Genomic DNA, 13,596 nt, shown 5'->3' with positions numbered 1-13,596 from the left:
GCCTTCATAGAAAAATAAAATGTTAAACATCTATACAGTGATGTTAACTTTCTTCTAGAACATAATATGAAGTAATAGTGACAGGATCCAGCATTATGGCATTCTAAAGCCTGGTGAGACATTATAGTGGAATTGATAGCTTTAGGGCGAGGAGGAAGCATGATAAGAATGTTGAGACAGAAAATCAGATAGGAATGTTGAGACAACATATCAGTGGGTAAATCTTACAAAACTAAAGTCATATGGAAGTTTTTTCTTCATATAGTACTATCAAATTGGGAATATTTAATATTTCTCCTGAGGAGATTTTTAAGAAAAATAAGGAATGGGTAATAAACATCCTCATGTGAATTTTATTCTACCGCATACTTTTTTATGTCTCTTTCTTCCTATTACTCTGCAAATAATAATCAAGTTTGGGATTTTTCTTTGTATTCCCACATTCTCTTTACTGCTTTCAGCCTTGATTAGAGGAGCCTTTTTCATGGGTGAGCAGTAGTTAGCGCTGTCACTTAGGACTGCTGAAAGTATTGAGAATAAGTGACAGGGGTCTGTAGACCACCAGCTGTGGGGCCCAGTGAGCATCAGAGCAGAGAGTAGTAAGTAGCTAAGAGCTGTGAGATGGGGAGGAAGGAGCACGCTGAAGTTCTGTCTTCTGGATAGGACATGAACATTGAGGTCATGAGAACACAGCACTCATGCATACCTGCACAAGACTGAGACCTTCAACATCCCGTTCATAAGGCGGTGGGGTGGGGGTCATGAAGCCTCACCCCTCCCAGAGGAGCGATCAGTAGTTAATGGTTGCCAGAGGAGTGGTATAGCGACTGGTAAATTGCCCATGCTCCATGTTCTAGGAAATAGCAATCCCAATTAAACTCAGTAGGACAAAAAGAAAGAAAGAAAGACAAAAGGTGGAGGAGGACTAGTTGGAAAGAAGAAGATGATCAGAAGATGGGAAGAAAATATGAGAGAGGAATAAAGGTGTGAATATGATCACAATATATTATGTACATGAAATTGACAAAAAATTAATATATATGTTTAAAAAGAAATAGAAAAGAAATGTAACTGAATCATATTAATCATATTAATATTCCTATTCTGAATAGGAATAGCCCCATAGGCTCATATGTTTGAATATTTGGTCCTCAGTGGAACTGCTTGGGAAGGGTTAGGATGTATGGTGTTATTAGAAGTGTGTTACTGCAAGTGGTCTTTGAGGCTTCGAAAGACTCAGACCTTCCCCAGTGTACTCTCTCCTGTCTAAAGTTCAAGATGTGAGCTCTCAGCTGTTCTTTCTAGCCATGCCTTCACCCTACCATCATGGAATCCAAGCCCAATTAAATATTTTTTCTATAAGTTCCATTGGTCACAATGTTTTTATCACAGCAATAGAAAGTAATGCAGAAGTTGCTACCATGGAGTGGGCTATTGCTGTGACAGACCTTACCATATGGGTTTGGGGAAGAAACTGGAAAAATTCAGAACTTGACTAGGAAAACAGTTGAACACTGTAACCATAGCTTAGTGTGCCACGCTATTGTGGCTTGGAAGACAATAGTACTGAGAGCCATGCAAACTATAGAGGCCAAGCTCAAGTAGCTTCAGAGAGGAACTGGTAACTAGGCTAGAGATCGTTCTTATGATATTTCACCAAAGAATGTGTCTGCTTTCTTCCCTCCTCCTAAGAACTTTCCTGAGGCCAAATTAAAAAGTAATGCACTAATTTCTTTTCTGGAGGATATTTCAAGATAGCTTAATATTGACTCTGTCATATGTTTCTAGTTATCAATTTTTTGAAGGTCTTCATTTTTTTTATTCTTCATGTACAAAGAGTAGCATGATCTCTTTCATTGTGGAGACAGTCTTGAATAGTCCATTCAAGGTCTCTTAGTCCAACTTAATGAAGCCTATGTCCTTTGCATACTGGCGGAAACACTGACGGCACATGTTCAGGCCATATTTCCGGATCAGACCATAGCGGTTAGAGCAGACGTGGCAAGAGCGAGAAGCCTGGCCGAACTTCTGCAGGTGACTCCAGTAGAGCTGCGGGTGACCCATCTTGCTTTCAGACGGCCAAAAAGGAAAAAGGCTAGTTACCAATCTTGTGCAGGACTATAATGAAAAGCAAGTAGGGCAAAAAGAAATGCAAAATATATGGTTTGGAGAGGGAAAGAACACCAGGAAATTTAATGTTGGCACCAAGGCTTGTGCTGAAAGAAATAAAGGAAAAGCCTAATCTGTATCAGAATAAAGGGGGTGCCTTCAGGGAAAGACCTCACCCCACTAAGCTTCCAAGGAAACTTCTGAAAGGATAAGGCCTGAGGAATTTTCTTCTCTGAAAAAGCAACAAAGCCAAGATGCTGCAAATGTAATTCAAGGCAGGGAGAATTCACCCCCAATTGGTAGCCAAACTTGGCAGTGTCATTCGTGTGGTGTTGCCTTTTGAACGTGAAGGATGTAATAGTAAAAGGTTTGTGGAATATTCCTCTGTGTTTACAGAAAGCCCCTGAGGCCAGGTGTATGGCAGGGAAGGACCTGCAGGGAAGTTCTGAGGGGGGCTGTTACTTAAAACTCTGAAAGTAAAAGCTAGATTGGATTAGAGATGCCAAGATGAGGGAGATGCCAGCGCCATGAGACTTCTCCTCATGAGTGCGACACACAGAGACTGGAAGCAGAACAAGAGAGAAAGAAGTATGTTTAGGTAGCAAAGCCAGAATGGAAGAACCATTTGAACCCTCTAACATCAGACAAGGGATGATAGGGTTTGGAGCTTACCTTGTTGTTGTTCGGTCCTTGCTTTGCTTATGTATTTCCTTGCTATGTCCTCTCTTTTTTTAAATAGCACCATATAGTCTGTGCCATTGTATGTTGGAAATACATAGTTTGCCTTTTAATTTTATAGAGTTGGAATTATGTTGTCTTCAGTCTCAGAAGAGACTTTGGACTTTAGAAGTGTTTAGACTGTGAAAGACTTTGTGATATAGATAGGATAGGATAAAAGGGTAAATTATTGAACCTACTTTTAAAGAGCAACAACTTGTTTAAAAAGTTTTAAATGCCATATTCTGTAGGTCTTTGAAGTGTTTGAAGATTACCTACCTAATTTAATTACACCTATGTATACCTAGAAAACTTAGCATGACTATAAGTTTGACTACCATAGAAGAGCATTTTTTTTTTTTTTTTTGGTTTTTCGAGACAGGGTTTCTCTGTGTAGTTTTTTTGCCTTTCCTGAAACTCACTTTGTAGACCAGGCTGGCCTTGAACTCACAGAGATACGCCTGCCTCTGCCTCTTGAGTGCTGAGATTAAAGGCTTGCACCACCACCGCCCAGCTAGAAGAATAATTATTAATCTGTATTTCTTAATTATCCATTGCAATTTAAATGAGCTGCACAAACATAATACCTTAAACAAGAGTATAAATATACATACATAAAAAATTACCTTTAAATTTGTATCAATAAACTAAAATCCATAACATTGTAAAATGTAGGTGAATTTCTAAATGGTCTTACTAAATAAAAAATACAGAGCCAGAAATTTGGGTTAAAGCCTTAGAGAGATCAAGGAAATACCAAAAGCCACCAACCACCTTACCTCACCAATTCTGCAGCTTCCAAAATGGCGTGATTTCCTGTCTATCCAGGCTTTATATGCCTTGCTTTTCTGCCCTCTCATTGGCTCTCTTATCCCAGCTACCTCACTTCCTCTTCCTACACAGCTCTGTCACCTTCTGTCTGTCTGTACAGACCTCCAGGTCTCTACGGTTGCTACTGGGATTAAAAGTGTGTGTCACCACGCTTGGCTCTCTTCCCTAGTGTGGCCTTGAACACACAGAGATCCTGCCTGCTAAGGGATTAAGGGCATGTGCTGCTTGACTTCTTTGCAGAAAGACATTTGATTGCAAAGGCTGCTCAGTGGAAGAAATATGTATATTTTAAAGGTATCTTGACTTCAAAACTTGGATCTAAGGAAAGGAGGCTCTGTTTTTGTTTCCACAGGAAACAAGAGGCTATAGATTTGTTCCAGGTTAAGATGGATCAGATTTGATCAAGCCAGATCTTCTGAACCTTAACGAATGGTACCTATCAATAAAGGTTATAGCCGAGCTTCCCAGGACTTGACCATAGTTCTTAATTTTCTCAGGATCCCCATAAGACTATTAGCGCCCATAACCAGTAGGAATTAGTATGAGAAGCTATGCCCCAACTCCCAAAATATTGTTTATAAGTGTTTATTTTTATTTTAAGGTGGTTGATTATAAATGCAATCTCTTTCTAAAAGAAAAAAGGGGGATATGATATAGATAGGATAAGATAAAAGGGTAACTTATTGAACCTACTTTTACAGAGCAACAACTTGTTGAAAATATTTTACAATGCTATGGATTTTTAGTTTATAGATACAAATTTAAAGTTAATTTTATTATAGTGTATGTATATTTCTAGTCTTGTTTCAGGTTATGTTTGTGTAGCTCATTTAAATTGTAATGAATAATTAAGAAATACAGATTAATAATTACTCTTCTATGATAGTCAAACTTATAGTCAAGTTAAGTTTTCTGGGTATACATAGATATAATTCAACTAGGTAGGTAATCTTCAAACACTTCAAAGACCTACAGAATATGGCATTTAAAATGTTTTAACTTTTCTGGACAGTGAGACACATCTGCTCCTGGCAGCACTGGTTTACTTCAGAGAGGAGGATGGGCATTGAAAATACTCCATATGGAGTTTATCTTCTTCTTAGGAAAAAAAATGCCATTTGGGCAAGAAACTGTTCTTGCCTGGACTGCTTGACAAAATGTTGTATTGACTGGACATGCAGTACTCACAGGAAGGTGACCACTGAACTTTGCAAGGCAAAATGGTCCTTCAGGTTCCTGCTTCACAGAAGCAGACATTCTACAGGACACAGAGAAAAGTGACTGAGAGACTCTAGGCCTATGGGCTGAATATGAATGCCCCATTGTTGCAGAGGAACTTTGGATGATTGTCCAGGCAGAGAGCTGTCTCTGTCATTCTAGATTTTGAAAGTTGCTTACAATGCTCTTCCTATTTACATAGATAATATTGTATCCTTCTGACATCTTTGATGTAGTTGAAGACTAAATAGTTATAATTACAGTTTTCCTTGGTTACAATAAGAGATAAGGTAGCTATGAAACCTTAGACTCACAAACATAAGATAGATAGGATATCTTTTTTAATTTTGCCAAATACAAATAGACTAGATATTATAACTATAATTGTTGCTTGATAACTGTTTTGTTATATGTAATTTTATTATGTTGAAGTTAAAACCTTCCTTTTGAATAGAAAGAAAAGGGGAAATGATGGTGATATCGTTCTGTATGCTGTGAATATGCGTTGCTCTGATTGGTTGATAAATAAAGCTGTTTGGCCAATGATGAGGCAGAATAAGGTTAGGCAGGACATTCTAACTGGAGAGAGGAAGGAGAAAAGCAGAGCAGAGGAGATGTTGTGAGCTGTTGCCATGAGAAGCACGATGTAAAGTACCTGTAAGCCACAAGCTACGTGGCAAAGTATAGATTTATAGAAATAGGTTAATTTGAGATATAAGAACTAGCTAACAAGAAGCCTGCCATGGCCATAGTTTAAAAATAATATAAGCCTCTGTGTATTTATTTGGGTCTGAGTGGCTGTGAACCAGGTGGGACACAAGAAAACATCCGCTACAACTTTGGGAGTTGGACTAAATGAGTTTTGCATTATGATATGGCCATGAAGCTATGGAGTCCGGGAAGTGGAATTTGGTAGATTAAAAAATGGCCCTCATAGGTTCATATGTTTTAATATTTGGTCCACAGATAGTGGAACAGTTTGGGAAGGATTAGGAGGTGTGGCTTTGGTGAGCTAGGTGTGTCACTGGGGGCAAGCTCTGAGGTTCCAAAGCCTCTCACTATCTTCAGTGTGCTCTCTGCCTCCTACTTATGGTTTGAGATATGAACACTCAGATGTTCCTGCCACCATGCCTTTGCTAATCATGATGGACTCTAACCCTCTGGAGCTATAAAGCCAATTAAATGCTTTATTTTATAAATTGTCTATGTCATGGTGTTTTATCAGAGCGATAGAAGAGTGGCAAATACATAAGTGAGTTAAACCAGTTTCAGAAAGACAAATATTAAATGTTTTCTTTTCATTTGATGCTCCTAGATTTTATATAGATTCATAAAGTCCATGATAACATGTATCTATATGTTACTAAAGTACAACTGAAACCATCTAGTGAGACAAAGGGGGCTAAGGGTAGACAGGGGTTAAGAAAACAAGGCATATGCAGGGGCATGTGCTTAATATACAATATAATCTGTGCAAAAGTTAAAAATAAATAAATTTTTTAAATTAAGTGAAAACCACAGACAAGTTTCTCCAATAAATAGAGACACAAAAATTCCTTTTTTTAATTCTTTTTTTTTCTTTTATAATTTAATTCAATTTTACACATAAGCCACGGATTTCCTTGTTCTCCCCCTTCCCGCCCCTCTCCCCACCTTCCCCTCAGCCCACCCTCCCATTCCCATCTCCTCCAGGGCAAAGACTCCCCTGAGGATTGAGTTCAACCTGGTAGATTCAGTCCAGGTGACACAAAAATTCTTTTTTTTTTTTTTTTTTTTTTTTATTTTACAACACCATTCAGTTCAACATAATAGCCACAGATTCCCCTGTTCTCCCCCTCTCGCCCCCTCCCCCTCCCCCCACCCCACCCCCCATTCCCACCTCCTCCAGATCAAGGTCTCCCCCGAGGACCGGGATTGACCTGGTAGACTCAGTCCAGGCAGGTCCAGTCCCCCCCTCCCAGACCGCACCAAGTGTCCCTGCATAAGTCCCAGGATTCAAACAGCCAACTCATGCAATGAGCCCAGGACCCGGCACCAACGCACAGCTGCCTCCCAAACAGATCAAGCCAAATGACTGTCTCACGCATTCAGGGGGCCTGATCCAGTTGGGGGCCCCTCAGCCTTTGGTTCATAGATCCTGTGCTTCCATTCATTTGGTTATTTGTCCCTGTGCTTTATCCAACCTTGGCTTCAACAATTCTCGCTCATATAAACACTCTTCTTTCTCACTAATTAGACTCCCAGTGCTCCACCAGGGGCCCAGCCGTGGATGTCTGCATCCAGATTCCTCAGTCCTTGGATGGGGTTTATGGCACAACTATCAGGGTGTCTGGCCATCCCATCACCAGAGTAGGTCAGTTCCTGCCGTCTCTCGACCATTGCCAGCAGTCTTTTGCGGGAGTATCTTTGTGGATCTCCGTGGGCCTCCCTAGCTCTCTGCTTCCTCCCCTTCTCATGTAGTCTTCATTTACCATGGTCTCCTATTCCTTGTTCTCCCTCTCTTTTCTTGATCCAGCTAGGATCTCCCAATGTCTTTCCCTGGACCGTTGCCCTTCATTGTTCCCACTCATGACCAGGCTGTTCATGTAGATCTCGTCCATTTCTCCGTGTCTTTTTTGGGGCACAAAAATTCTTAATAAAATATTTGAAACAACAAATAACACAATCAGCTAGGGAAAGAGTCTATGGAAGGAAAAATATTTGTTAACTATGAATCAGAGAGGCCATGTAACAACTGCAAAAGTTGAACACACACAAAAAAATCATTCAATCAATAAATGGTCTAATGAACTGAATAGACACAATTCATGAAAAGAAGAAAGAAAAATAGCCAATAAATATTTGAAAAACTATTCAACATCCTTAGCCATCAGGGAAATGCAAATTAAAACTATGTTGAGATTCTATCTCACCCCAGTCAGAACGGATATCATCAAGAAAACAAACAGCAAATACTGTTGAGCCTGTGGGAAAGCACAACTCTTATCTACTACTGGTGGGAATGTAAACCATGGAAATCAGTATGGATGATCCTCAAAGTTTACAAATAAAACTGCATATAACTAAGCTATACCACTCCTGGGCATATGGCTGAAACATTCTGCCAGTATACCACAGAGATAGTTCTAGTTCTGTGTTTATTTCAGGGCTATTAACATTATTAAGGAAATAGAACCAGTCCAAGTGCCCATCAACAGAAGAATGGATAAAGGACATGTGCTACATATACACAATGGAATTTTATTCAGCCATAATAAATGACATCATTAGATTTTCAGGCTCATGAGTGGAACTGGAAATCATTGTGTTAAGTGAAATTAGCCATATCAAAAAGATGCATCGTGCATATTTTCTCTCATATGTAGAATTTAGCAGATGAAGGATTTTAAGGGAGAGGAAAGAAAGGATGGAGAGAGGGTAACAGAATACAAATAACATGAAAACAATAGAGGAATTATTTGTGGGAAACAAGAGGACAAGCCAGAGTTAACTGGGAAATAAGAGAGAACAATGAAGTGGTGCCATACATCTGCCATTCCAGTACTTGAGAGATAAAGGCAAAAAGATCATCCTCAGTTACAAAACAAGTTCAAAGCTATCCAGGGCTTCATGAGATGCTGCCTCAAGGAAAAGAAAAAACAGGGGAGCACAATGTATAATGATATACACATATAAAAACACCATCATAAAATTCATTACTTTATATGCTAACTTAAACAATTTTTTAAGTTGAAAAGCATTTCTTTTCTCTAGGCCCTAGTGGCATATCACATACCCTAGCTGAGGACAGTCTTGTCTCCACATGGAATCTGCTTCATTATATTAATGCATCAATATAGATACAGATATAATCTTACTCTTATATACAAACCATGAAGATGTACATAATCTATTTACTATTATTTTGAAGCTACAAAAGAGCTCATGAACTGAAATCTTTCCCAAACAAAACTGTTAGTCTGGGCATTAAAGCCCTCTGTTAAGATAGAATGCTTTCTCAAAGGGACACAACTTGGAACTCTGAGAGTCTCCCATCTTCAGCTCTGAATAGCCATCAAAAAGAGTAAACTAAACACTGGGATACACAGGATAGGTGTGTTAGGTAGCAGCAATCAAAGAAGCAAAAGATTCAGAGCTTTCTTGAGCTGCCCAGCAGAATTGGTTACCATAGTATTTAGCAGTGTAGAGATTCAAGTACCCAGAAGAAAACATTAGGGCACTGAGAGCCTGGGAACAAATGGACTGGAAAAGTGCTTCAAAGAGATATTGCCTCTTCTGCAGCCGCAGGAGCTGATCTTTCCTGATCTAATCTGCCTGCAATGCCCTGCTCATGTAAAGATAAGTCACTCCAATGTGGTATTCTGGCTGTGTTCTAGCACTGTACTGCTGCTATTTAATCCTGGGTGTGACTCACAGGTGTTGCTGATTAAACAAATACACATTTAAGCAGGAGGATGTTGCATCTTCAGAAGATGATGTGTAAATGAAGATGAAACCACTGCTCTACAATCATTCATAACTGTTATCTATAAATTGCATAGATGGTGGGGGAAAAACCAATTCACTGAATAACTCTTGCATTAAAAAAACCCTCATTCATAACAAAGGCTGGACTCTTTACAAATGCATCATACAGTATTCAGAACTAGAATCTTTTCCTGCCCAAATTTATATCTGTGTTTAAAACCCCTGCCTAAGAATTTGGCCTTTTATTAGCAAATGCTTAGTTTTTATATGGGGATTAAATGGGACCCAAAAGCATCTCCAAATTGTGTCCCTGTAAATGTCTAACTGTTAGAAGAAGAAAATGTAATGTGATCATCTGGGCTAGTTACTATTATGCCTTCATTTTAGGCCTCCCTGGTCTGCTTTTTACATGGCTCTGACTCTGTGTGGTGACTGAATATTGTCCAAGCTGTGCTGCTGTTCAAAACCAGACTCATGTTGAGTTTGTGAGATTGATATGAGAAAGTACTGGAGAACACAGCTTTCTTATTTGCCTGACTATGCACCAAACACTGGGAGGCCTGAGATAGGAGGCAGCCAAACAGTATACTAGTCATAGCTTTTTTCTCCGTGTTGAAGTAATCTTGAAATAAATCTGTACTTCATGACATTTGTTATATCAAAACTAGATGCTGCCAGATGCTGAATAGCAAGAAACAGCCTCTTCCTCTGTGGCTACTACCAGAAATAGCCAATTAGAGATAATGCTTTATGAGGATATCTCATTCTAAGCTGGATTAATTCAAGAATTGCACAGAGGGTTGTTTGTTTGTTTGTTCCAGTAAATAATAGCTACTATCTCAGACAGGCTGTTCTTAGATCTAGCACTGAAAAAGTCCTAAGGAGGCTACATACATAAGCAGGAAATGAGCCTTTTGAAAGGCCAACCTTAAGCTTTATTTTTTAACTTTAATTTTTATGTTATATGTATGATGTTTTGCCTGCACATATATCTATCAACCACGTGCATATCTGCTGTCCCTGAAGGCCAGAGAAGGTATCAGATTCCTTGATACTGGAATTACAGATTGTTGTGGGTCACCATGTGGGTGCTGGGAATTGAACTCACATCCTCCGAAAGAAAAGCCAGTACCTGTAACTACTGAGTCATATCTCTACTCTCAAGCTTGTTTTCTTAAATAGCTTTGATCTTTTGCTCTGACTTCCTCATGCATGTCTCTTGTGCTGACTAGTTTTATGTCATCTCGGCACAAGCTAGAGTCACTGGAAAGGAGGGAACCTCAATTGAGAAAAGGCCTCCATGAGATCCAGCTGTAAGGCATTTTCTAAATTAGTGATCAATGGGGGAGGGCCCAGCCCATAGTGCCATCCCTGGGCTGGTCGTTCTGGGTTCTATAAGAAAGCAGGCTGAGCAAGCCATGAGGGGCAAACCAGTAAGCAGCACCCCTCCATGGCCTCTGCACCAGCTCCTGCCTCCAGGTCCCCGCCCTGTTTGAGTTCCTGAGATGACTTTCTCCAATAATGAACAGTGATACGGAAGTGTAAGCCAAAGAAGTCCTTTCTTCCTCAAGTTGCTTTTGGTCATGATGTTTCATTAAAGCAATAGTAACCTTAACTAGGACATCGTTCTTTAAATTTTCTTAAAATAGCTTTACTGAGATAAGTCCCATATCATTCAATTCACTCATTCAAAGTGTATTATTCAATGATTTTTTAATACTCTTAAGGACTTCGGAAACTATCATCACAGTCTAATTTTAGAACATTTTTTATTATTCTAAAAGAAATCTCTTAGTGATCACTCTATAATTTCCATCTAGGTGGCCAAAGACCAAGCAGACACCAGTCCTTTACTTTTTTCCCCCTGTTTTTGTATGTAGCCTTCTCAGGACTTTTTCAGTGCTAGATCTAAGAACAGCCTGTCTGAGATAGTAGCTATTATTTACTGAAAGCATTGTGCAAGGAAGTTTTTTGCATTCTATCTTAATTTAATTTACCACAATCACTTTATGAAGTCATTTTTTAGTTTCTCCAACTTTCAGGTAAGCAAACTGGTGTTCAGTAAACTGTGATAGCTTACCAATGTCATGTAGTTGATTGAAGTGATATTATAATCCTAATGGGCATGCTCAAAGTTCTGGGTTTTTCCACTACATTAAAGTGAGCTGTGGTAGAGGAGCTTAACTCTTAACATCCCAACATTAAATCTTGCATTGCCTTCAAAAGACAGTGACTTTATAAGACTTAAACTAAATAATACTGAACACTTCTGAAGGAACAGACCTTAAAGGCAGAATCAATATACTGCACCTCAAAAGTCTTGTAGCTTACCCATGAAGCTCAATAGACAGTATGTGGAGCTTATATGTATGGCTGGATATTTTATTCACAGTTAAGATAACTTAAATGTCTTCATGTCTGTGAGATTATCCATCTGGTTTCAAGTTAGTCTAGAAGAAATAGAGGGTTGTTTAGTAGTATTTGCTCTGCCCATGACCTTGGGCTATATGGCCATCCTATGTGACCCCTTAAAAGGAGAGAGGGGAGAAGGGTCACATGTTTCCTTCTATTAAATGTTTTGATAACTTAGAACTCTGTTGACATGAGACAGGAGAGCAGTGACCAATATTCCAGAAGACCCGAGTTCAATTCCCAGGCCATCTGGTGTCTGATCATGCCAGGATTTAAAAAAAAAAAAAAAAAGGAAGGAAATATGTGACTCCTCTCTCCTCTCCTTTTAAGAGGCCACCTATGACAACAAGAAACACCACCTCTTTGGGGCCTATATCACAAGGTCATGGGCAGAGCAAATACCACTATAGCGTTGTTTTTTATTTTTTGTTTTGTTTTTTGTTTTTGTTTTTTAGGTGTTGATTGAGTGGCTTGTAAAAGAAAAGTGAGAATTTTAAATGTTGTCTTTTTATATATAAACATAAGAAAAACTGCTGGTTTAACTTCAGTGTTGAGGCCAGACTCCATCTCAAACCTGACTGACATCTCTTGTCATGAACAGTAAGGCAAGATCCAGAGGAATGAGTAAAACTGCCTCTTTTTCACATTACTTTGTTATGTCAACATCAAAGAAACCACATGAAAATTTCATGTAGACTTCAAAGTATGAACTATTCTATTGGCTTGGAATAGAACTTTGGACCCTCATCTCATTAGCATCAGACTCCTTTTTCTATTTAACAAGAACTTCTGGTCTTCTAAAGGTAAGCAATGTGTATGGAGAGGACATAACAGAGGAAAGAAACTGCTTACCTGGAATACTATATCATGTGTATCATGAAATGACATGTATATTCTGTCTCTTCAGAAGAGATACTGACCTGTTTTCTCTCTGGCTTTAACTTTAAAACACAAAATGATGCAATGGCATCATTTAGATGATTTCAGTTTTCTAGACTGTGTTCCTATCTCCTTGTCTTTCCCTCTCTCTGCCTTTTCAGTTGAGTAGGATTATCATAAATCTTACTTCCTTTAGAGGGCTGTTAACAAGACTTTTCTTATATTTAGTTGTTTATCCTTTTTAAGAATGCCTGATAGATCATCCTTATGTGAAGAGCTAGAAAATTAAGGATGGATAACTGCCTAACAAATTTTGTTCTTGTCTTGTTTCAATCAAATGATTCTGTATAGTGTTAGAGAATACTATAAACAAGAAGCTCGGCAAACTATTTTATTTCCCTAATATTGGTTTTGGCAGCCTGATGATTACTCTAGCTGCAATTATTATGTTAGGTATTATGTTATCTTGTCAATAGTGCAAGATAATAGGAAATAAAAGAAAGAAGTTGGAATTCGAGAAAGTTCTAAATTATCTCATGTCTTGATTCTTTTTCATCTTCCTCTTAAACCCCCTAACAGTTCAAGGAAGGTAAATAGCAGGTTGTGTCATGATGGATTACCACAACAGTATAACTAAGACAGTTGTTGGAAGCCAAAATGTGGTGGATTACTCACATCTGTTTCCCAAGTTTCCTGTGTCTATTGGCACTAATGATAATCCTCCTTCTTTACAAGCTTAGCACGTAATGTGTCTCCAGGGACTTCCTCGAGAGAGGTGCTGCTTTTCTGTTGATTTAGAGATCTACCTGTGGAAACCATGACTACATCCAAGCTACACAAATTCTTTCTGGATCAGATGATATCATTAAAAGAACTATCAACCTCCTCCCTTTTGTTCAAACATAAATCTAGAGGAAGGTGCCAGCAGCAGTCTGTTAGTAAAATTGCCCCCAAACCCTATGA

General features: G+C 38.8%; 1 protein-coding gene across 1 annotated transcript; it reads right to left on the bottom strand.

Moving 5' to 3' along the window:
• Nucleotides 1-1,893: 1,893 nt before the first annotated feature.
• On the bottom strand, nucleotides 1,894-2,064 carry LOC114696987 (40S ribosomal protein S29-like). Its single transcript, XM_037199465.1, has one exon. The coding sequence runs from the start codon at nucleotides 2,062-2,064 to the stop codon at nucleotides 1,894-1,896; it is 171 nt and encodes a 56-aa protein (XP_037055360.1).
• Nucleotides 2,065-13,596: the final 11,532 nt, after the last annotated feature.

The sequence above is a fragment of the Peromyscus leucopus genome, chromosome X, assembly GCF_004664715.2.
Source record: "Peromyscus leucopus breed LL Stock chromosome X, UCI_PerLeu_2.1, whole genome shotgun sequence".
Classification (NCBI taxonomy): domain Eukaryota; kingdom Metazoa; phylum Chordata; class Mammalia; order Rodentia; family Cricetidae; genus Peromyscus; species Peromyscus leucopus.
This window is presented reverse-complemented; position numbering and strand designations above follow the sequence as displayed.

Bases quoted from the DNA above. Each gene is read 5' to 3' on its own strand.
- LOC114696987 (XM_037199465.1), bottom strand. From the start codon at position 2,064: ATGGGTCACCCGCAGCTCTACTGGAGTCACCTGCAGAAGTTCGGCCAG.